General features: G+C 39.4%; 1 protein-coding gene across 3 annotated transcripts in view; it reads left to right on the top strand.

Annotated features, from left to right (window-relative positions):
* LOC137373704 (ribosome quality control complex subunit NEMF-like) overlaps positions 1-22,698 on the top strand; it is a 92,339-nt gene that overhangs the window by 20,272 nt on the left and 49,369 nt on the right. For all 3 annotated transcript variants that reach the window (XM_068038911.1, XM_068038910.1, XM_068038912.1), the window contains exons 5-13: positions 2,820-2,968; positions 6,062-6,129; positions 11,580-11,669; positions 11,946-12,019; positions 13,779-13,849; positions 13,935-14,010; positions 15,416-15,478; positions 17,565-17,642; positions 20,225-20,433. In XM_068038911.1, coding sequence (XP_067895012.1) covers positions 2,820-2,968; positions 6,062-6,129; positions 11,580-11,669; positions 11,946-12,019; positions 13,779-13,849; positions 13,935-14,010; positions 15,416-15,478; positions 17,565-17,642; positions 20,225-20,433 — 878 coding nt within the window. The remainder of the gene's footprint in view (positions 1-2,819; positions 2,969-6,061; positions 6,130-11,579; positions 11,670-11,945; positions 12,020-13,778; positions 13,850-13,934; positions 14,011-15,415; positions 15,479-17,564; positions 17,643-20,224; positions 20,434-22,698) is intronic.

Here is a 22,698-nt window from a genome sequence, read left to right as displayed (position 1 = left end):
TTCATGGGACCTTTGCACCAGACCTGGTACGGGAAGGAGCTGTATTGTTGGGATCGGCTGCATCTGAACAGGGCTGGGACCAAGGCCTTACCAGGATAACTAGGGCTGTAAATAAGACTTTAAACTAACAACATGGTGAGAGTGGGGGAAGGGGAGGAGTTGCTAGAAATGATTGAAACCTAGCAATAAAAGAAAAGGAAGGAATAAGGATAATGGCCATATATCAGATAAATTCATAGAGTATATAGGTAAAATAACTACTGAAAAATGTACAGTCATAGAGTCATTTATGGCATAGAAGGAGGTAATATGGCCCATTGAGTCCATAGTGACTCTCCAGGGAACAATTCACTCAGTCCCAGTCCCCTGCTTAATCCCCATAGTCCTCATCAAGTGCTCATCCAATTTCCATTGAAATCATTGTCTCCGCTTCCACCACCCTCATGGGCAGCAAGTTCCAGGTCATTACCACTTGCTGTGTAAAAAAGTTCTTCATCACATAACCCCTTGCATCTCTTGCCCCAAACTTTCAAACTGTGGCCCCTTGTCCTTTTTTCCATCAGTTAATGGGAACAGTTTCTCATTAGCTAACATTCCTAAGCATGTCATAATTTTGTGCACTTCTATCAAATCTCCCCTCAATCTCCTTTGCTCCAAGGAGGAGAACCCTAACTTTTCCAACTTAACCTTTTAACTAAAATCCCCCATCCCTGGAACCATTCTGGTAAATCTCCTCCTTTCAAGGACCCTCAAATCCTTCCTCAGGTGTGCTGACCAGAACTGGACGCAGTACTCTAGTTGGGGCCTAACCAGAGCTTTATAAAGGTTCAGCAGAACTTGCCTACTTTTGTATTCTATGTCTCTATTTATGAAGCCCAAGATCCCATATGCTTTGCTAACCACTCTCTCAATATATCCTGCCACGTTCAAAGATTGCTGCACATGCACCCCCAGGTCCCTCTGTTCTTGCACGCTCTTTAGAATGTTGCCATTAAGTCTAAATTGCCTCACCCTATCCCTTCTGCCTATCCATGTCCAGTTGCAGGCTGTTCGTATCATCCTCACTGTTTGCCACTCCTCAAAGTTTAGTATCATTGGAAAACTTTGAAATTTTACTTTGTATTCCAAGATCCAAGTCATTTATATATACCAAAAAAGAAAGGAATAAGAAAAACAATTTAAGCTGTTGATATAACAATGTACATAGTATTCAAAACAAAATTGATGACTGGAGGCAGTAATTTTAGAGGGGATTGGATATAGTGGGATTGATTGAAGCATGATTACTGAAGAGCAAATAAATGTTGTCATATATAGTACAGAAGATAAGAAGGGATCCATCTCCCTAATAGGGATATACTATAGATCAGAGTGGGAGGGAATTGAAGGGAGAAATATGCAGGCAGATCTACAAGGTGAATAGCAAGTATAGAATAATAATCATGGGAGGTTTCAACCACCCCCAAATAAACTGGCAGGGAAGAAGTGACAAGAGGAAGAAAGGGAATTAAGTTTTTACAATGTATACGGAACTTCTTCCTCACCGAGTACTTAAAATGTTCAACAAGAGAAAGAAAATCACTGCTGGATCTTGTAATGGGTAATGAACCAGAACAGATAGAAAGATATAAGAGTAGGAGAGTATCTCAGCAGTAGTGATCACAACATTTTAAGATTCAAAATTAGAACTGAGAATAATTCAATATCAAAATTTGTAAATAATATTAAACTGGGGATATAGCTAACACTAAGGAAGAATGCAACATAATACAAGAAGACATTAGAAAATTTGGAGACAGGATCGTTAAGTGGAAAATGAACTTTAATATGGATAAATGTGAGGTTATGCACTTTGGAAGGAAGAGCAGTAACATCACCTACATCTCATAAAATAAAAAAAAAACTGGGATAGAGGAGCAAAGTGACCCAAGGTTACAGGTTAACACATCATTAAAAGCAGCATCGCTGGTTAACAAAGCACTGGATTTTGTTTCTAGGGATACAGAACTCAAAAGTAGTGAAGTTATGTTAAATTTCTACACGGCCCTGGTCAGGCTGCACTTGTAGGACCGTGCACAGTTCTTGTCTCCATACTATATAAAGGACATAGAAAGTGGGGGGGCGGGAAATTACAAGGGTGGTACCGGAACTGAGAGATTACAGCTATCAGGAAAGATTGATCAGGTTGGGGCTGTTTTCTTTTGAAAAGACACTGAGAGAAGACCTGGTAGAGGGTCTTTAAAATTATGGGTTGGACAGGGTAGATGTGGAGAGAATGTTTCCACTTGTCGAAGAATCCAAACTTAGGGGCCATAAAAACAAACTAGTTCCTAATAAATCCAATAAGGAAATGAGAAGAAATTTCTTCAAGATAGTGGCTAGAATGTGGAACTCTCTACTAGAGGAAGTGGTTGAGGCAAATAGCTTAGCTGCTTTCAGAGGAACCCAGAGGACTACATGAGAGAAAGGGAATAGAATGACAAGCCGAAAGGCTGAAATGAGGTGGATGGAATGGAGGAGACTCATGTGGTTTATAAACACCAGCACAGACGACTTGGTTTTTGTGCTGTGTATTCTATGTAATTCTGCATCTTTTCCAGTGTTACAGTTGACTTCAGAGTGCTCAATGCTGACCGGTACAAAGAATATAAAGTTTTATGTTCTCAATTTCCTATGATTATTAAAATTAAGCTGTCAAATTCAAATGTTGTACCATAGGTGCTTGCACTTTATTATTTTCAAGATATTTAAATCTACCTGCAATTATTAATTTCTACCAGAATATTGTACCTTAATATTTCCGACCTGTGTGTTCGCAGGGTAACATAATTCTCACTGACTATGAATACACAATTCTAAATCTTCTGCGATTCCGCACTGACGAGGTAGAAGATGTGAAATTTGCAGTTCGTGAGCGATACCCAGTTGATAATGCCAAAGGTTCACAGCCTCTGCTATCTTTAGAGAGGTACTATCATCATGTGCATTACTCAAAACTAATGAACTCTAAAAATATTTCCGACATTGCCTTTAACTTTGTCTCATTTCTGGTGGCTGAAGTGTTGCATTTTGCCTCATGAACAAAAGTACCTAACTTGATTTTGTTGTAAAGATAGATTTTAAAATGTGATAGGGTCTGTACTGCCTAAACTTTAGAAGGTCCAAAGTTTAGGAGATCAACTGTTGCACATTGAAGCACTTCTTTTCTCCCTCTTTCTCCCATTCACATGCTCGGTATAAAGTTGGAATTATTTGGGTTTGTCCAGACAGCTTGCCAATCTGTAAATAAGTCACAATTTGTCCCTTTCTTTGTAATCCACTCTAGCCCTAGAATCCTCCAAAATCTCTGCGCTGCTCCAATTCTGGCCTCTGTGCATCTCCAATTTTACCTGCTCTACCATTGGTGGCTATGCCTTCAACTACTTGGGTCCGAAGCTCTGGAATTCTCCCCTTAAACTTCTACTCCTCTCTCCTCCAAACACATAAGCGCTCCATCACTAAGACTGCCTACTTCCACCTTCAAAACATCGCCCGACTCCAACCTTGCCTCAGCTCATCTGCTGATGAAACCCTTATCCATGTGTTTGCTACCTTCAGACTTGACTATTCCAATGCTGTCCTGGCATCTTCCACCCTCCATAAACTTGTGCTCATACAGAACTCTGCTACCCAATTCGTTAGTCTCACCAAGTCCCGTTCATCCATCACTCTGTGTTTTCTGACCTACATTAGCTACCAGTCTGGCAATGCCTCAGTTTTAAAATTCTCGCCCTTGTTTTCAAATCCTTCTGTGACCTCACCCCTCCCTATCTCAGTAACCTCCTCCAGCCCTACACGCCTTTGAGATCTCTACGCTCCTCCAATTCTGGCATCTTGTCCATCCCTGATTTTAATTGATCTGCAATTGACAGCCGTGCTTTCAACTGTCTTGGCCCTAAGTTCTGTAATTCCTTCCCTAAATCTCTCAGCCACTGTACCTCTCTTCATTTAGGTAGTTCCTATCTCTTGACCATGCTTTTGGCCATCAATCCTGATATCATCATCTCTGGCTCGGTGTTAAATTTTGATTGATAATGCTCTTGTGAAGCAACTTCCGATGTTTTGCTAAGTTATTGGCACTATATAAATGCGTTGTTTTATTTTGAAATTGTTATATATTCGGATGTAAAACTGTTTCTTGCTGTCAGTGTTTCAGAACCTATTTTAATGAATACGCCATAAATGTTACTTTAGGCATAATGAAGGGCAATATATTAATGCATCACACTGGAGCTGTGTTTGTATCTGTAATTTCCAAAAACTGACCAATCGCCTTGGAGATATTGAGTCATAAAGTCATTTATGGCATAGAAGGAGGCCATTTAGTCCATTGTTTCCATGCCGGCTTTCCGCAGAGCAATCCAGTCAGTCCTATTCCTCCACACTATTGCCGTAGCCTTACAAGTTCATTTCCTTCAAGTGCCCATCCAATTTCCTTTTGAAATCATTGATTGTCTCCACTTCCACCACCCTTATGGGCAGCGAGCTCCAGGTCATTACCACTCACTGTGTAAAAAAGTTGTTCTTCAGAGTCCCCCTGCATCTCATGCCCAAAAACGTCAATTTGCGCCCCTTGGCCTTTAAGCATCAGTTAGAGGGAACAGTTTTTTCTCGTCTACCTTATCTAAGCCCGTCATAATCTTGTACACCTCTATTAAATCTCCCCTCAATCTCCTTTGCTGCAAGGAAGAGAACCCCAGCCTTTCCAGCCTAACCTTTTAACTAAAATCCCCCATCCCTGGAACCACTCTGGTAAATCTCCTCTGCACCTTTTCAGGGATCTCACATCCTTCTAGCTGTTTAGTGTTGGAAAAATATAGAGCAGAAGGAAGGAAATTACAGGAGGAGATTTTCAAGTCGGGCGCAGAATGGGCATAAAGTTGATGTGCGCCTGCAGCTCCAGACCAAGGCCAGAGTTAGGAGGCCCAAGCCATTTCAAGTTCGAGCCTCATTTTAAATAATCGTGTGATTTTCCTTGCCAGATTACTGCCCAGGTGCTGAAGGCAAAAATCTACCCCATATATTTTATTCAAAGTCTGGCACTCTGTTTATAATTTTAAACTTCACTCACTTATACTAAGAATTACTGGCTGTACCAGTCATTAATTATAACACTAATGCTCCAGTATCTTTTCAAGCCCATCTTTAATATTTGTTTCACCAATTTGAAGTTGTTAGAGACTCCGTGATGGATGACATCAGAGCAGTAATGAGTCCTTTTTGGGTTTAGTTAAAATATGGAGGGGTGAAACATTCAGTGGGTTTCGTCCAGGTGCATTTCAGTTTGTCATTTGCTGAAAGGTATTGGATTGATTTTCCTCCCCCATCCTCTGACTTGGGTCAAGTTGGATGAAGCACACCCTGAATAGAACTTAAACCACTTATATTTTAGCGAGTCTGTTCTTTACTGTGCCCCAACATACTGCTGGCAAAATTATGCCCCTTGGAATGGGAATTCATCCAGAATTGGAAGAAAGTATTTTGATACTGCAGGAGTGGTGATTGCCACCAGCCTGGTGGCTATCTAGAGATAGCCAAAAGTTTTCTAGCCCCAGCAATCCTGTTTGCTGGCCCTCAAAAGGAAGCATTTACTTGTCTAGGAGTATGAGATGCTGTTGGTAGCCAGCCCTCCAGTTTACTTCAATCTGAGAGGCTTAGAGCAACCTCCAAATGCACTTCTTGGGGCCACATCAACATTTGGGGCTGCAGCAGGCAAAGCCCCCAAAAAATGACACTGGAGACATTCTGAAGTCAATTCCATTTACATTTTATTTCAATAAGACCACTGTTCTGCGGCAATACCACTCTGCCTATGCTATGGACATATTCCAGAGTGCACACAAAGTGTAAAGGGGAGACCTTTGCATTGATCCCAGGAAATAAATTTACCAGATTCAGTGTGGTGGAAAATCGCCCCCACTACATAATTTTAACTCTGATTGATGTGTCTGTATATTGCAGTAATTAATCGAAATTTGTGCGGTTGCCAATTTTTGTAACTGCTGAGATTTCTATTCTACAGGTTGACAGAAGTCTTGGCTAATACACCAAAAGGGGAACAAATAAAGAAAATGCTCAACCCCCACCTATGTTAGTAATATTTTTGTTTCTAAGTACAATAGATAAGGTATCAGATAATCAGGAAATCTCTGAGGTATCAATATGCTAGTTGTATTATAATATGCTTAAGGACGGTAATTTACTGAAACCACCATTGAATAAAAGCAAGAAAATTATGTTCTTAAGTATTACTAATGCGAAAGCAAAATACTGTGGATGCTGGATATCTGAAATAAAAACAGAAAATGCTGGAAATACTCAGCAGGTCAGGCAGCATTTCTGGTGCTAGAAACAGAATTAACATTTCAGTTCGAGCTATAACAAGTTTTAAGCAAGACAAAGCTTCTGTACTGGGTTAAAACCTCTTACAGCTCTAAATTTTTCCCATTCTGATAAAAGGTCATTGAGTTGAAATATCAACTTTGTTTCTCTCTCCAGGTGGTGCCTGACCTGCTTTTATTGCTTAAATGGTACAGTTGTGTTATCAGTATGGTGACTGATATGAAAAAGTCATAAGCTGGTATATATTCAGTCTATATAGTCCTATATCATGAATCTAAAATGTACTGTAATCATGATAATCAAATACATAGGACTTGCTAGATGCAAGAGGTTCATCTTGTTGACCTTTTACCATCTTGGTAGGCGCATTATACAACACTAATAGAGTTGTTGACTAGTCAAGACAGTCAATCTCTATCGATTCATCTGCAATGTTCCAGACATGAGGCAAAGAAAACTTCCAGTGGTGAGAAGCTTTGGGAACCATAGGTCCCATGTTACAGTTACAATATGTCATGCTTAATTTCAGGATTACGCAGACATGTTATGTAAGAATGAAGATCAAAAGTGTTCTTAAGACCGGTATAATAAGCCATCCTACAAATTAGCATTTCAACAACAGCCTTCAGCTGTCTGGACCCTACTCCATTGAATTCTCTCCCCAAGCCCTTTCTATCCACTTCTATCTCCTCCTGTAAAAACTTACTAAAAATCTATCTTCAACTAAATTTACAGTTACCGAACCTAATCTCTCCTCTGCTATAGCATCAGTTTCCTACACGACTTTGTGAAGTGCTTTGCAGTGTTCCTTTATGTTAAAATATATAAAAGTGAGTTGTTAGTGTTGCATTCTCCTCAAAAACAGAACATACATTGATTATTTGGTATTGGTGGCATGGATTGTCCCTACCCCCACATGTCAGTGGCTCTTGGCAGCGAGTTGTTCTTTCCACCTTTCTGTTTAAGTAGATGATGCTGAGCCAGGGAGGTGGTTGAAAATGCACAATATAGTATACTGAGCACCCATGAAAAGGTGAAGACAAAAGTGAAGGAATGCAAGGGTTAAACGGAGCAATTCATGATCGTAATAGTTGGTATCGTGCATAAATATGAGATCACGTTGCTGTCTTCTAGCTTGCCTGACCTGTAAAGGTAATCAAATTTCTTATGAAATTTAAACCACGTAGAACCCACAATGCTCTTTGCATTGATGGAATCTGCCACATTCTGCCAAGTTTGTTGCTCTACTATCTTGCTCACCCGATGCCTATCTTGTTGCACCACGATTTCTGTAGAAACTTATCAAAGCATGGTGGTTTTCTTCTCCACGGACTGCTACCAGACATGTCTTCACTGCACAATTAATTTATTCAACAATGTTCCAAAGTGCCACCTACCCTTTAAGCTGCAGTATTTATTGCAATATCACACAAATTCCCTCCTCCATTGGGAGAGTGCCCAATCACAGGTGGCATTTGATCATAACATGATAACCTCAATTGGTAAATATGGGTTTTTTATTCGTTCTATCAGAACATCAGATCTGATGAATGGTCACACACTTGAAACATTAATTCTGTTTCTCTCTCTAGATGCTGCCAGACCTGCTGCGTATTTCCAGTATTTTCTGTTTATAATTCATCGTTCAATTAGGCACTTTACAATCTTCTGGACTCAACATTGAGTTTAACAATTTCAGATCATAATCTCCGCTCCCATTTTTTTGGATGGCAGCTGTTGGTCATGATACTGCTATTTCCATTTACACATCCTCTAGACCCATCTTTTGTTTCTTTACTTGTCCTATTACCTTCTCCTTTTGCGTTGCATGATCATCGCTTCTGACATTTAATCTGTCCGGTTTTCCACCTTTATCACGGAACTTACCTTTTGTTTTTTCCTTCCCTCTCCCTGCCTTGCTTAAAACTTTTTACATTAGTATCTTTTTCCAGTTGTGATGAAAGATCATCAACCCGAAACATTACAATGTTTCTGTCTCCACAGATGCTGCCTGACCTGCTTAGTTTTTCCAGCATTTTCTGTTTTCATTTCAGATTTCCATCTGCAGTTTTTTTTAAGCTAATAACTGTCTTTGAGTACATGATTAATAGTAAGTTATAGAAATTGCAGACCTAATGGTGAATGATGGGGAGGTGGAGCAGGGTTAGTGGTGAATAATGGGGAGGTGGAGCAGGGTTAATATAGGGCAAAGGGGAAGTGGAGCAGGGATAATGGTGAATAATGGGGAGATGGAACAGTGTTAATGGTGAATAATGGGAAGGTGGAGCAGGGTTAATAGTGAACAATGGGGAGGTGGAGCAGGGTTAATGGTGAATAGTGGGGAGGTGGAGCAAGGTTAATGGTGAATAATGGGGAGGTGGAGCAGGGTTAATAGTGAATAATGGAGATGAGGAGCAGGGTTAATGGGGAGATGGAGCAGTGTTAATGGTAAATAATGGAGATGAGGAGCAGGGTTAATAGTGAATAATGGAGATGAGGAGCAGGGTTAATAGTGAATAATGGAGATGAGGAGCAGGGTTAATGGTGAATAATGGGGAGGTGGAGCAGGGTTAATGGTGAATAATGGGGAGGTGGAGCAGGGTTAATGGTGAATAATGGGGAAGTGGAGCAGGGTTAATGGTGAATAATGGGGAGGTGGAGCAGGGTTAATGGTGAATAATGGGGAGGTGGAGCAGGGTTAATGGTAAATAATGGGGAGGTGGATCAGGGTTAATGGTGAATAATGGGGAGGTGGAGCAGGGTTAATAGTAAATAATGGAGATGAGGAGCAAGGTTAATGGTGAATAATGGGGAGATGGAGCAGGGTTAATGGTGAAGAATAGAGCTGTTGGGCAGTGTACTGACATGAAAAGCACAGAGCTTGGCATTTTTATTTTCCATGCCACAGTTGGTATCATGTCTGAGGACATAGTCAAGTTGTTGGAATGGGCAGACAGGTGGTAGATGAAGTTCAATGCAGTGAAAGTGAAGTGATTCATTTTGGTAGGAAGAACATGGAGAGACAATATAGAATAAAGGGTACAATTCTAAAGGGGGTGCAGGAGCAGAGGGACCGAGGTGTATATGTGCATAACTCATTGAAGGTGGCAGGACAGGTTGAGAGCGCAGTTAATAAAGCATACAGTATCCTGGGCTTTATTAATAGGGTCATAGAGTACAAGAGCAAGGAAGTTATGTTGAACTTGTATAAGACACGAGTTTGGCCTCAGCTGGAGTATTGTGTCCAATTCTGGGCACCGCACTTGAGGAAAGATGTGAGGGCACTAGAGAGAGTACAGAAAAGATTCATGAGAATGATTGCAGGGATGATGAATTTCAGTTATGAAGATAGATTGGAGAAGTTAGGACTGTTTTCCTTGGAGAAGAGAAAGCTGAGAGGTGATTTGATTGAGGTATTCAAAATCATGAAGGGTCTGAACAGAGTAGATGGAGAGAAACTGTTCCCACTTGTGAGAGGATCGAGAACGAGAGGGCACAGATTTAAAGTATTTGGTAAGAGAAGCAAAAGTGACATAAGGAAAAACATTTTCACGCAGCGAGTGGTTAATGTCTGAAATGCGCTGCCTGAGAACATGGTGGAGGTAGGTTCAATTGAAGCATTCAAAAGGGAATTAGACAGTTATATGAAAAGGAAGAATGTGCAGGGTTATGGGGAGAAGGCAGGGGAATGGGACTGAGGGAGAGCCGGTGCAGACACGATGGGTCGAATGGCTCCTTCTGTGCTGTAACGATTCTGTGATTAGCAGCCGATAATCTGTCAGTTGAGTTACATAGAATACATAGTCCAGAAACAGGTCATTCAGCCCAACTGGTCTGTGCTGGCATTTGTATGCCACGCAAGTCTCCTCCCATTCCATCTACCTTATCTAAGTACAGACCGATCAGTTCCATTCTATCATCAGCAAAGATAGCTTCTGTGTTGAGAAATTTTTCATAAGGAAGTCATGGGAGATTGTTGCTTTCTTATCTAAGAAGTTCAAAGCAAGTTTATTTGTTTCTCATGATGAAAGGTCACTGACCTGAAATGTTTACTCTGCTTCTCTCTCCACAGATGCTGCCAGACCTGCTGAGTATTTCCAGCATTTGCAGTATTTTGCTTTTATTATTTGTTTCTCATGTTATTTTACAGTAACATTATCAATGTGGATCTGATTGATTACATTTTTTCTTAGTAGTTTAATCTGACACCTCTGTTTAGGCTGTACCTAGGTATTTCTCTCATACTAGGCACCAAGGAACACTTCTGTATTCGAGCCCTCACTCCTTATGATCTAATGTGTGATTTTTTTTTCCTGCACATCAGAGTAAGTGTAAAACAGAAACACATTTCACTGTATATAACTTACTGAATATAACGTGAACCTTGTGTTCTCATAGACTAGGAAAGTGGAAGAATGTGCGCTATAAGATCATGATGTAGGTTATAAATTATGATGTAGGTTTATTAGAAGTAATCGATAAGAAGTAGGAATAGACAATACAGCAACTTGTGCTATTTAACAGAACTTTTAACTCTGTGATACAATAATAACAAAATACACAACACTTGACAAGCTCTAATGATGACACTAACTGTTGTAATGGCCCTCACAGCTCAAGAACACCTCCACTGAGCTACAATACAGTGATACAAGATAGAACTGTCAAACTGAGAGTAATGACTTCAGGTATATCTCTGCTTGCTCATCATCTTCCACCTGCCTGCTTGCCTCAGAGATTTCCTGCAAGACCTTCCCCAATGGTAGGAGTGATTTACTCAGTAAATCAAAATTGTTTAATTCCAGGACAAAGGGAATCAAAATGGTGCTGTCACAAATACAGCTGTCACTTGTAGCAAGGCTTAAAGGCATAATGCTGGCTTCCCATACACATCTAAACAGCTTAACAAACTAACAACGATAACTATACAGAAGCGCTTCTGATTGGATCAGTTCTATTGGATTTGTAATTCCAAAGTTTTAACACAATGAGCTAGAATCTGCATCCAACTGTCGAAGGTCATTTTCAAGTACGTGCGGGATGTGGGTTTTACCCAATTCAGCACTGAGCCTGCAATAAAATATATTAAAAGTGGGCAGACACATTTCAGAATAGATACTGAAAACATATTGATTTTCTTATGATTTGAAATGTGATGAAATTTCCTATCCGTTTAAAAAATCTTTTTCATTTTAAAGCTTATGGAGCAACATTGATCGAGCATTGCCTCATGACGTTTGGATTCTCTGGCAGTGCAAAAGTAGGCCAAGACTTTGATTTGTCTAAAGGTATGTTTAGAGGAGCAATTAAATTTTTCCAACAGCATTTATGAACTTTGATTTTTATTATAGTTCTATTTAAAATAATCCATTTTATGAATATAGTTTAAACTTTAAATTAATGACATAGTATTGTCAACGTAATTGGAATCTCTGGTATGAATAACGAAAGGGAGTAATTTGAATTTGTTGGAAATTGGACATGTTTTTACTTATTTTCTGCTTTAATTTTCAAAGCTTTAAATTCTGTCTTTGTTCGTATTAATTTTTAGTTTTCATTTCTAGATGGAGAGAAACTTTTGGCTGCTCTACAGAAGGCTGAGGAATTTACTGCGATGACAAATAACTTTAAAGGACAGGTAGACTTATGTAGTATTATCTACTTAGTGATGCTAAGTCTCTCTCTTTTCTGTAAGTTATTTTGCCTCATTCTGTAATTGGATCTCCCTGTTTCAGATACCATCCTGACCTAGTCTCTGCTTGTGCTTCCCTGTATATATTGCTGGTCTGGATATAGCCTTGGAGAAAGCGATGTCAACATTTGTAGATGATGTGAAATAGGAGATAAAGTTAATTCTTTAGCATGCCTAAGGAAACTGCAAAAATATATTGATAAGATGAGATAATAGGCAGATCAAATTTAGTGTTCGTAAGCTTGAGGCGATACATTTTGGTTTAGAACAAATAACAACAGTGGAAATAGACTTAGTGCTTTGGAAAAGCCTAGAGATTTTGGGTGTGTGTGCAGGGTGGAGCCTCGCAGAACATTACCGTCAACATCTCAAGTTGATGAGACATTTTTAAAAAAAGCTAATGGCATTCTAGGTTTTATCACACGAGGTATACAACGTACAAGCCAATACTAATGATGAACCTATATTAAAAGTTAATAAGACCTCAGATAGAGTACTGTACATCGCACTGGCCTCCACGCTACAGGAATGTTAATGAAATTTGAGAGAGGATGTAACACATACTCACTGGGATGCTACTTGGTATGAAGAAATACAAATAGAAAAGAGACTTGAAAGATCGGGACTGTTTTTGTTATAATGATGTAGATTATGGGGTGATATGAAAAAAAGTTTTAAAAATAATATAAGAATGCGACAAGGTAGATAAAGCGTACTGTTTCCAGTAGTTGAGGGGTCTAACATTAAATGCAGGCAAGACACTTAGAAAAGAATAAGAGGACCTTCTTTGCACACACAGTTGTGAGGATATGGCAACATTCAAGATGAAATTGGATTGATAGATGCATGGAGAATAAATGCTACCATGGACTGGTTGAGCCAGATGGTCTGTTTCTAAGTTATAACTTCTATGTATTTCCATGAGTGACACAACTGAGATCAAAAATTCAATCATGAATATCTGAGGTTTCACAGAGCCATCTTGCATCACTTTATGTTGATGGCTTCTTGTTTCCACTTGTTGACACTTATTGTTTTAATGCAAACTCTTATGCAGAGTCAAATTCAGACTCAGGGTAACAATTTGAACCCTTATAATGATATGAAACTCTAACAGGTTGTTCGTTCAATCTTGTTTTCTTCGGTTAATTTTGAGAGCCAGGGTACAGTCCTCCTTTAAAAAAGCAAAATACTGCAGCTGCTGGAAATCTGAAATAAAATCAGAAAATGCTGGAAATACTCAGCAGGTCGGGCAGCATCTGTGGAAAGAGAAAGAGTTAATATTTCAGGCGGTAATGACAAAAGACATCTCTTGTCCCATTACCACTCCGTTTGGCCTTGCACCATGAAACCTGTTGTCATTTAATCCCTCCTGCCCTCCACTAATCACAGATCTTCCCTTTTATTCCTTCTTCCCACCCTCTCCCCTTTCACTTGCTCAAAGCCTATTACATTTCTAACTTTTCCCCGTTCTGATGAAAGGTCACACACCTGAATCGTTAACTCTGTTTCTCTCTGCACAGATGCTGCCTGACCTGCTGAGTATTTCCAGTGTTTTCTGTTCTCCTTTACTCCTTTTTTTAGTTAGATTGAGGGTTCACTGATGAGAGTTGTGTTTTTAAAAATCATGTAACTATTTAAATTTTAAACTATTTATAACCATGAAATACACAAAACTTGTATTATTTTTGGTATTTGTGTTTAGGGTTATATAATACAGAAACGAGAAACAAAGCCAAGTTTGGATCCAAGCAAGCCACCTGAAGAGTTACTAACGTAAGTCTAATACCTTTTTCACTGTAGTTTGGTTGTAGAGTTTTTAGGTGTGTTTTTATTTAAAAAATGTTTTTATCTTTTACAGCTATGAGGAATTTCATCCATTTCTTTTTGCACAGCATGCGAACTGTTCTTGCATTGTATTCGACTCATTTGATAAGGTGATAATACGCTTCTGGATTTTATATATTTTGTTTTTTATCTTATTGTTTGTTGGGTAAAATTTCAATCTTATTCAGGTTGCTTGTGAGCAAGATTTCTCGTAAGCAGTGCAGTTCTCAAAGGTACCCTCATTGTATGATCTTGGCTGTAATTTGAGTATTCTTGCATGACTTCCATTATTCTTTCTATTTATTATTGCTTTCAGGATTCTACATTTCAGTTTTGGTGTTAGTATACTGTTTTAATATGGATTGGGTTTTCAGTAACTCAGTACTTTTTATAGCAAAAATGGAGGCAAAAGTATCAGTGACTAAATAGCATTTCAGTCTTTAAAGTGGGATTATTCAGTTGCAATATCCACAAAAGAGACTCAGCATTTTTTTTTAAATGAATGACCTTTTTTGTTGGGAACACCTGGCTCACATTCTTGCACCATGTAAGTAAAAGCCAAAAATGAGAACACTGATTTTTTTTGTTGCTAATGACAAGTTTAATGTTATTTCTCAATTCAACACAAATTGGTCCTCTAACCATAGGCTTTTATAAATAAAGAGGAAAGAAAGAACTTGGATTTATGTATGTTGTGTAAGAATGTAAATCAAATTTTCCCTTTATGTATTCTTTCATGGAGATTGATTATGTATGTTGTAGTTCTATGCTTGATAGAGGAAATGCTATAAAACAATCACTGGCATTTTGTCCCATTTGTAGTTTAAAACTGTTTTAATGGTTGTTGAGAACTGGTGGTACAGGATTAACAGTTATGCCTGGTGGCATGTTATAGATAAAATTTATGCTGCAAATACTGCTTTCAGTGGAATTCTCTTGCCATCCAAACATTGAAGATGAAGTGCAAATAAATAGATTTTGTACTATGCTGATATTTGAGTTTAAAAGTTAAAATCTTTAACTTATTTGTATATTAATAAAATCCTTTGCAAAATTAACTAAACTTTATAGTGGAAAAACACTGTCAAATAAGAACTATTATTCCAACAATAGACAGTACATAACTGAATTATACAAACCAGGAATGTCCCAATTTCATTCCTTGTCTGTACTGAGTTAGTTTAAGTCAGCTAGGATGCAGATAGGGATAGTACAGCCGGTCTCCGTGCTCGTAGGTTAAGGAATTTCTGCTCCTAATCACTATCTAGCAGCTTCTATTGGAAATGCACATGTAGTTTGGGTGAAGGCAGGATTTGGCTTGGGTGTGATATCCATTCTATGCTGAATAGTTTGCTAACACTCGATACCAAAGTTCAAGGACCACTTTGGGAAGCGGAATAGGAGGGTGCCTAACACCTATGCAGCAGAACCCCAGCATCATAAATACTACTGTCTGTTTCTCATTCATGTTTAATTTTTTTATACTGACTTTGTAAAAATACATTTTTTGTTCAGGCAGTTGATGAATTTTACTCAAAATTAGAAAGCCAGAAAATAGACCTAAAGGCTTTACAGCAGGTAAGGTTTAACTGCCTTTAAACAACCTTGACAAATTGCACAATATTTTAATTATTGAATGTATATTGTTGAAGTTCTTTCTTCATCTTCCCTCACCAGAGTTAAAGGGATGTCTGTCTCTGTCATGCTAAGTAAAGATTACACCAGATTTGTTAAATGACTTTTCATTCATCTTTGAGGTCCTTTTCAAAATGGATCTGCTGAAACTAATGAGTATCTGACAATTTGTAAACATAGCGTTCTAAAACATATAAATGCATTGCCCGAGAACCTTAAAAAAAAAAAATTATCAGATTTTTGCCAATGTTTGAAACTATTTTCATCTTAGAAAACATGATAATGGAAACTAAGTACCTAATTTATCACATCCCTAACCATTTTATTGCATTTTCAACGAACTTGTTAGATTGTATTCTATCGAAACTAAGTATTTAAGAAAGGTCTGGATCAATCCATGTATCTAGAATAATAAAAAAAATTAACAACTCTAGCATTTAACAGGTTAGTTACCAAACTTCAAAAAAATCATCTGATTGGATTGCTTTTGAAAGCAGACATGCTGGAAACTGCGCATTAGCATATTAACATGACAAACCGTGGAAAGTTCTAGCCCTGCCTACAGTTGGTTAAAATATATATGAAGCTGCTCTTATTTGAATTTTGTATTTCTATAGAGCATTTTGTGTTTGCAGAGTGACATAATTTCATCCGAAAATGGAAGAGCAAATTATTATTTTGATTGTATGAAAAATGTACTGATGTTTCAGTAATATTTTCACTTTTGTGATAGCTATGCTTAAAATGTTTTTTAAAATGTTATGGAGTAACTTATATACATATGGGGCTAAATGTAAATACTGTTGCACAGCTGCTAAATACCATTTTCATTGTGGAGTACTGCGTTGAGACTTAGGTGTTTGAGGAAAATTTTGTCAAACTGGTTTTCGTCTTGTACCACAAAGCTGTGGTCTCAGTGCTACTAGACATTCATGTTAACATTTACAAAGATAGGGATTTTAATTTTAAATTTTTCACCGCCTGGGAACAAAATGATCCTCTGCAAGTACATTAGTACTCCCCCCTCTTCAGATATAGCCCATCCTTGTCCTTACAGAATAGCTCCAATCTGTCCTAGAACTGCGCCAGTGCCCCGCAAGGTAAAATCTTTATTCCTTGCGCCGCATGGTTATTCGTGCATCGAGCTCCGTAATCTTCCATTCCTAGCATGTGGCTGCGCATGAAGAGCTGAAATGTTCACCCTTGAAATCCTACTCCTAAACTTGTTTCCTAATCTCCTAAATTAATTTTACAGTCTTTCTTTATTTACATCATTTTAAAAAGCTTTAACCAAGCTTCTCTGTTTTAAGCACCTTTCAATAATAAGCATGCTAGGGTCTATTTGTACCTTTGTGTCTCTTTGTGGCTTTCAGTATGAAAACAGTTCTCCCATCTCAATTATAATCAGAATGTTCTCCTGTTTTATTATTAACTTTTAAATCATTGGAAGTTTTATTAATTTTATTTGTGCATTGCCCAACTTAAAACTTTCTTGCACGTAATGCATTATGTTGTATGGTGACTGTTACTTCACTTGTTTACATACGAAGTTTATCTTTGGCTCAGAAATCAGAATCTTTGCACTTTATTCACAATAATTGTACACAAGATTTAGTATTGCATTATAACAGTTTCATTAAATAAAAATAAAGAACATGACTCAACCAGCAATTCCAAGGTTCTGCAAACATTAGGACTCCGATTCTGTGGAGATTCTTCTAGTCTCCAGCCCTGACTTTGGCAAGAGACGATGGTAACAGTGTAAAGGCTGAAACTAGTTGTTTACTCCTTTACTTGCTAGTTTTGCTGGGCTCCCACCAAAGTAGAACACCCCCACAGAATTTCAGGTTTATTCCTTGGTAAGGATATTATAAGAGCATGACCTGTAAGCAGATTAATACATAGTTTACAAGCACTTTCAAAAGAGGTGAAAATATTTTGAAACCTTCCATGTGAAAGGACATACAATTGATGCTCACTGTAGACAAAATGCGTGGTATGCACAATACCTTATATTTCATGTTTCAAGGAAAAACAAGCATTGAAGAAACTGGAAAATGTTCGTAAAGACCATGAGAAAAGATTGGATGCCCTGCAAGTGAATCAGGTAAGACTAATTATAAACTTGTAACAGTATATACAGTATGATAGTTAATTGTAAACCTGCTTTGAATATTAATCTATCAATTATACGGCTGCAGTAATCTTTGGGGATACTGTGCATATGTAATTATTATTTTTTATGTATGAATTCCTTATTTTTAGATTGAAGAGCCAATATCTTTTTATCTCACAGGTTGAGATGATCAGCTGTAGCCTTTTCCTTACCCCATCTTCAACCTCTCTTCTCTCCATCCCCCATCCATCTAGTCCTCACTGGGTTTCTCTCCTCTATGAGAATGATCTTCTCCATACCTAACTCCTAACCACTCAATCACCCCTTCTTGCCCCAGTGCTCACTGACATTATTAATGACTTTGCACAGGCTCCAGTTCCCCCCACCATCCCAACCCCCTGTCCCCATCACTCTGTCCTCAACAATCCTACAGTTAGCCCCTCCTTCTTCTCCCATTTACCTTAACTAGCTTTCTTTTGCTCCTGAAAATTTTGTGAGGTTGCCACCCATCTTGGTGTTTCACTCCGCCCCTCTCTTTCCCCCCCCCCCCCCACCCCAAACCATAATTTCATGCCTGTACCCTTCAGTCTGGCTTCTGCCCTGCCCACAGCACTGAGGCTAAGTTGTTCAAATTTACCAGCAATATCAAAGAAGTGCCTCCTGGCCAGGCAATGAAGGGACTCCATGAAGAGGGTGATGATGAAGACACAACACTGTCACTAGATTTCATGTTCACAGCACTGTGGGTGTACCTACACCGTATGGAGTGCAGCGGTTCAAGAAGGCAGCTCAAGACCACCTTTTCATGGGCAATTAGAACTGGGCAATAAATGCTGGCCTTGCCTGTGACGTCACATCCCAAGAATGAATTTTAAACAAAAAAAAAAGGCAACAGCTCAGATAGTGGCACAGCACCTATCTTAGACGATAGATTAGAGGTGGGATCTGCTTGTGAAGAGTGTAACCAGCAATATGCATGCAGTCAGTGGCACCCTACACCATCAGGAAGAGTGCAATCTTAGCAAAGCCCATGCGCGCTCTGCCTGCTGGTCTCTGGCAAGAGATTATGAAATATGGTCAGCTTTCTTTTAATAGATAGCATCAGTGACCTCCCTAATGAATAGTGGATGGCAAACTGCAAAATTTTACAAATATCTCCACCCCGGAAGGAGCCAGACGTAAAAGTTCATTGCCATGGTCACCTTCTCAGCCACTGACAATACGATCCTTGCCCTGCTTTGAGGTTGCAGTTGTAGTTGCAGCAGGTGACAGATTTCAGTGAGGACACCTTTATTGAAACACAGATATCTTACACTGTTCCTCACTGAGATTCAGGTAGGAGAGTTGCTCCCTGAACACTCTGGACGGATATGTCCTCCTGCTGAATGCACTTCTGTCTCCTCCTCCCTCTTCTGGCAGCTGTCCTACTCTGTGTGGCCTTTGCTCATTCTCTCAGTCATGCTGTATTCCAAAGTGAATGCCTATTTGTGCGCATGTGTTGGGAACAACTGGTTTCTGCAGAAGCCTTGAAGTCAACAAAAAGTCCTTCATCGCCTGCCACACCACTACCTTTAGACTTTCGTAACTTGAAAGAAATATAGAAAGGACTAAGCAATTGTAAAATCATAGCAGCAGCCGGAAGAAATCAACTAGCAACTCACCTGTAAGTAGTTGATGATGCCTTTAAATAGCACTAGTGGGGGTGTCCTTCCTGCTGCTTAACGTGTTCAGCTGTGCGAGGTTCCGAGAGGGTGTCAGCTGGAGCGTTGAGCTCCAAAGTGGCATCGCAGACATCAAATCAGTATTGTACACTGAGTGATGTCATAATCTGCCTTTTTTACATATTTCCAGTGGACGTGAGCTGCGCCAATGTCCTCACCAAGGTGGCATCTGGCATGATTCACAGCAGAAGTCTATATATGTCATTTTGGTTCCCGTAATGCCCAGAGAATTGGTACTAGTGAGTCCAAATTTGCACCCAAATTTAGAGCTTCTGACCCCATATCTTCTCCATCATAGAAACCATTGACTCCCACCTTCATAATTTCACATACCTTAGACCATAAACTGTTGAAACCTACATCCATGCTTTTGTTACCTTCAGACTTGGCTATTCCAATGCTCTCCTGACTGCCCTTATCCTCCATAAACTGAGCTCATCCAAAGTTCTGCTGCTTGTATCTTATCCCACACCAGGGCCTGTTCACCATTACCCCTATCCTCACTAACCTACTTTGGCTCCTATTCCCCCAATGTCTCCGATTTAACACTCTGATCCTCTTATTTACATTGCTTCATGCCCTTGCCCAACCCACTCCCCACCCTCCCACCCAGATGCTCTGCCTAGGCTCCATGTTCTGAAATTTGTTCCCTATACTTCTTAACTCGGTTTCTCCTTAAAAACCCACCTTTTCAACCAAACATTTGGCTCCCTCCTATTTTTTCTTTGACAACATTTTTTTATTATACCACTGCAGGGCCTTGGAACATTTTTCTATGTTAAAGGTGATATATGTGTGTGTATGTTGTAAAAATATAAATAATTTTATATCTACATTTCTTTGTTTCAATAGGAATACGATAAGATGAAGGGAGAGCTAATTGAGATCAATCTGAGCATCGTTGATAAAGCTATTCAAGTGATACGCAGTGCCTTAGCTAATCAGATTGACTGGACAGAAATTGGAAGCATTGTAAAGGAAGCACAGGAACAAGAAGACCTTGTAGCTTGTTCCATTAAAGAGCTGAAGCTGAATACCAATCATATCACGATGTTGCTAAAGTAAGCTTTTTACTTTTATCAATCTAAGCTCTTAATCTAAGAAATATAATTGAAGATGTACTGTATATTGACGAAGGATTTCAACACACAAAAATTATCACAAAAATTAATAGTTTGCAATTCTGAAATAGTTTTTTTTTGTCTCCTCCATTTTGTCTTATTCTAGTTTATGGTATTTTGGAATACCTGCTGATGTGAATCTTGTTGTTCAGATTCCAAGATGAATGACTCTCTTTGCACTGATAGTTATGGTATCAACAAAATACCAACATTTCTATACAAAAGGAAACTGTTTGAGCTGCTTGCAAATCATCTTGGAAAATTATTTTTTGAGAAACGTCGTCAGTCAATATAAAAATGCATGACTATGGCCCTGAAAATTTCAAATTTATGGTGTAAATTATGGAACTTTCCTGTTGTTATTTTCTAATTATCCTTAATTACATCAGAATGGAGTAGAATGCCCACTGGAAATGTAACTCAGGATATTGTTATTCAATAATAAGAGCCCTTGAAACTTTCCACACACAAAATAACTGATAACAGCATATTGTTACATGCACCCTAATCTCATGATGGATGTTGAGGTTAGGGACAGATGTTTGATTACTCTAGGTCAAGTCGGCATAAGGAGGGAGGAAGTGTTGGGTATTCTAAAAGGCATTAAGGTGGACAAGTCCCCAGGTCCGGATGGGATCTATCCCAGGTTACTGAGGGAAGCGAGAGAGGAAATAGCTGGGGCCTTAACAGATATCTTTGCAGCATCCTTAAACACGGGTGAGGTCCCGGAGGACTGGAGAATTGCTAATGTTGTCCCCTTGTTTAAGAACGGTAGCAGGGAAAATCCAGGTAATTATAGACCGGTGAGCCTGACGTCAGTGGTAGGGAAGCTGCTGGAGAAGATACTGAGGGATAGGATCTATTCCCATCTGGAAGAAAATGGGCTTATCAGTGATAGGCAACATGGTTTTGTGCAGGGAAGGTCATGTCTTACCAACTTAATAGAATTCTTTGAGGAAGTGACAAAGTTGATTGATGAGGGAAGGGCTGTAGATGTCATATACATGGACTTCAGTAAGGCGTTTGATAAGGTTCCCCATGGTAGGCTGATGGAGAAAGTGAAGTCGCATGGGATCCAGGGTGTACTAGCTAGATGGATAAAGAACTGGCTGGGCAACAGGAGACAGAGTAGCAGTGGAAGGGAGTTTCTCAAAATGGAGACGTGTGACCAGTGGTGTTCCACAGGGATCCGTGCTGGGACCACTGTTGTTTGTGATATACATAAATGATTTGGAGGAAAGTATAGGTGGTCTGATTAGCAAGTTTGCAGACGACACTAAGATTGGTGGAGTAGCAGATAGTGAAGGGGACTGTCAGAGAATACAGCAGAAAATAAATAGATTGGAGAGTTGGGCAGAGAAATGGCAGATGGAGTTCAATCAGGGCAAATGCGAGCTGATGCATTTTGGAAGATCCAATTCAAGAGTGAATTATACAGTAAATGGAAAAGTCCTGGGGAAAATTGATGTACAGAGAGATTTGGGTGTTCAGGTCCATTGTTCCCTGAAGGTGGCAATAGAGTGGTCAAGAAGGCATACGGCATGCTTTCCTTCATCGGACGGGGTATTGAGTACAAGGGTTGGTAGGTCATGTTACAGTTGTATAAGACTTTGGTTCGGCCACATTTGGAATACTGCGTGCAGTTCTGGTCGCCACATTACCAAAAGGATGTGGATGCTTTGGAGAGGGTGCAGAGGAGGTTCACCAGGATGTTGCCTGGTATGGAGGGCGCTAGCTATGAAGAGAGGTTGAGCAGATTAGGATTATTTTCATTAGAAAGACGGAGGTTGATGGGGGACCTGATTGAGGTGTACAAAATCATGAGAGGTATAGACAGGGTGGATAGCAAGAAGCTTTTTCCCAGAGTGGGGGATTCAATTACTAGGGGTCACGAGTTCAAAGTGAGAGGGGAAAAGTTTAGGGGGGATATGCGTGGAAAGTTCTTCACGCAGAGGGTGGTGGGTGCCTGGAACGCATTGCCAGCGGAGGTGGTAGATGCGGGCACGATGGAGTCTTTTAAGATGTATCTAGACAGATACATGAATGGGCAGGAAGCAAAGAGATACAGACCCTTAGAAAATAGGCGACATGTTTAGATAGAGGATCTGGATCGGCGCAGGCTTGGAGGGCCGAAGGGCCTGTTCCTGTGCTGTAATTTTCTTTGTTGTTTGGGGTCAATGATCCATGTCAATCCCTCTGAAGGTT

The sequence above is a fragment of the Heterodontus francisci genome, chromosome 9 (genome assembly GCF_036365525.1).
Source record: "Heterodontus francisci isolate sHetFra1 chromosome 9, sHetFra1.hap1, whole genome shotgun sequence".
In the NCBI taxonomy this organism is placed as follows: Eukaryota; Metazoa; Chordata; class Chondrichthyes; order Heterodontiformes; family Heterodontidae; genus Heterodontus; species Heterodontus francisci.
Note: the sequence above shows the minus strand (reverse complement) of the source record. Positions and strands in the feature narration are given on the sequence as shown.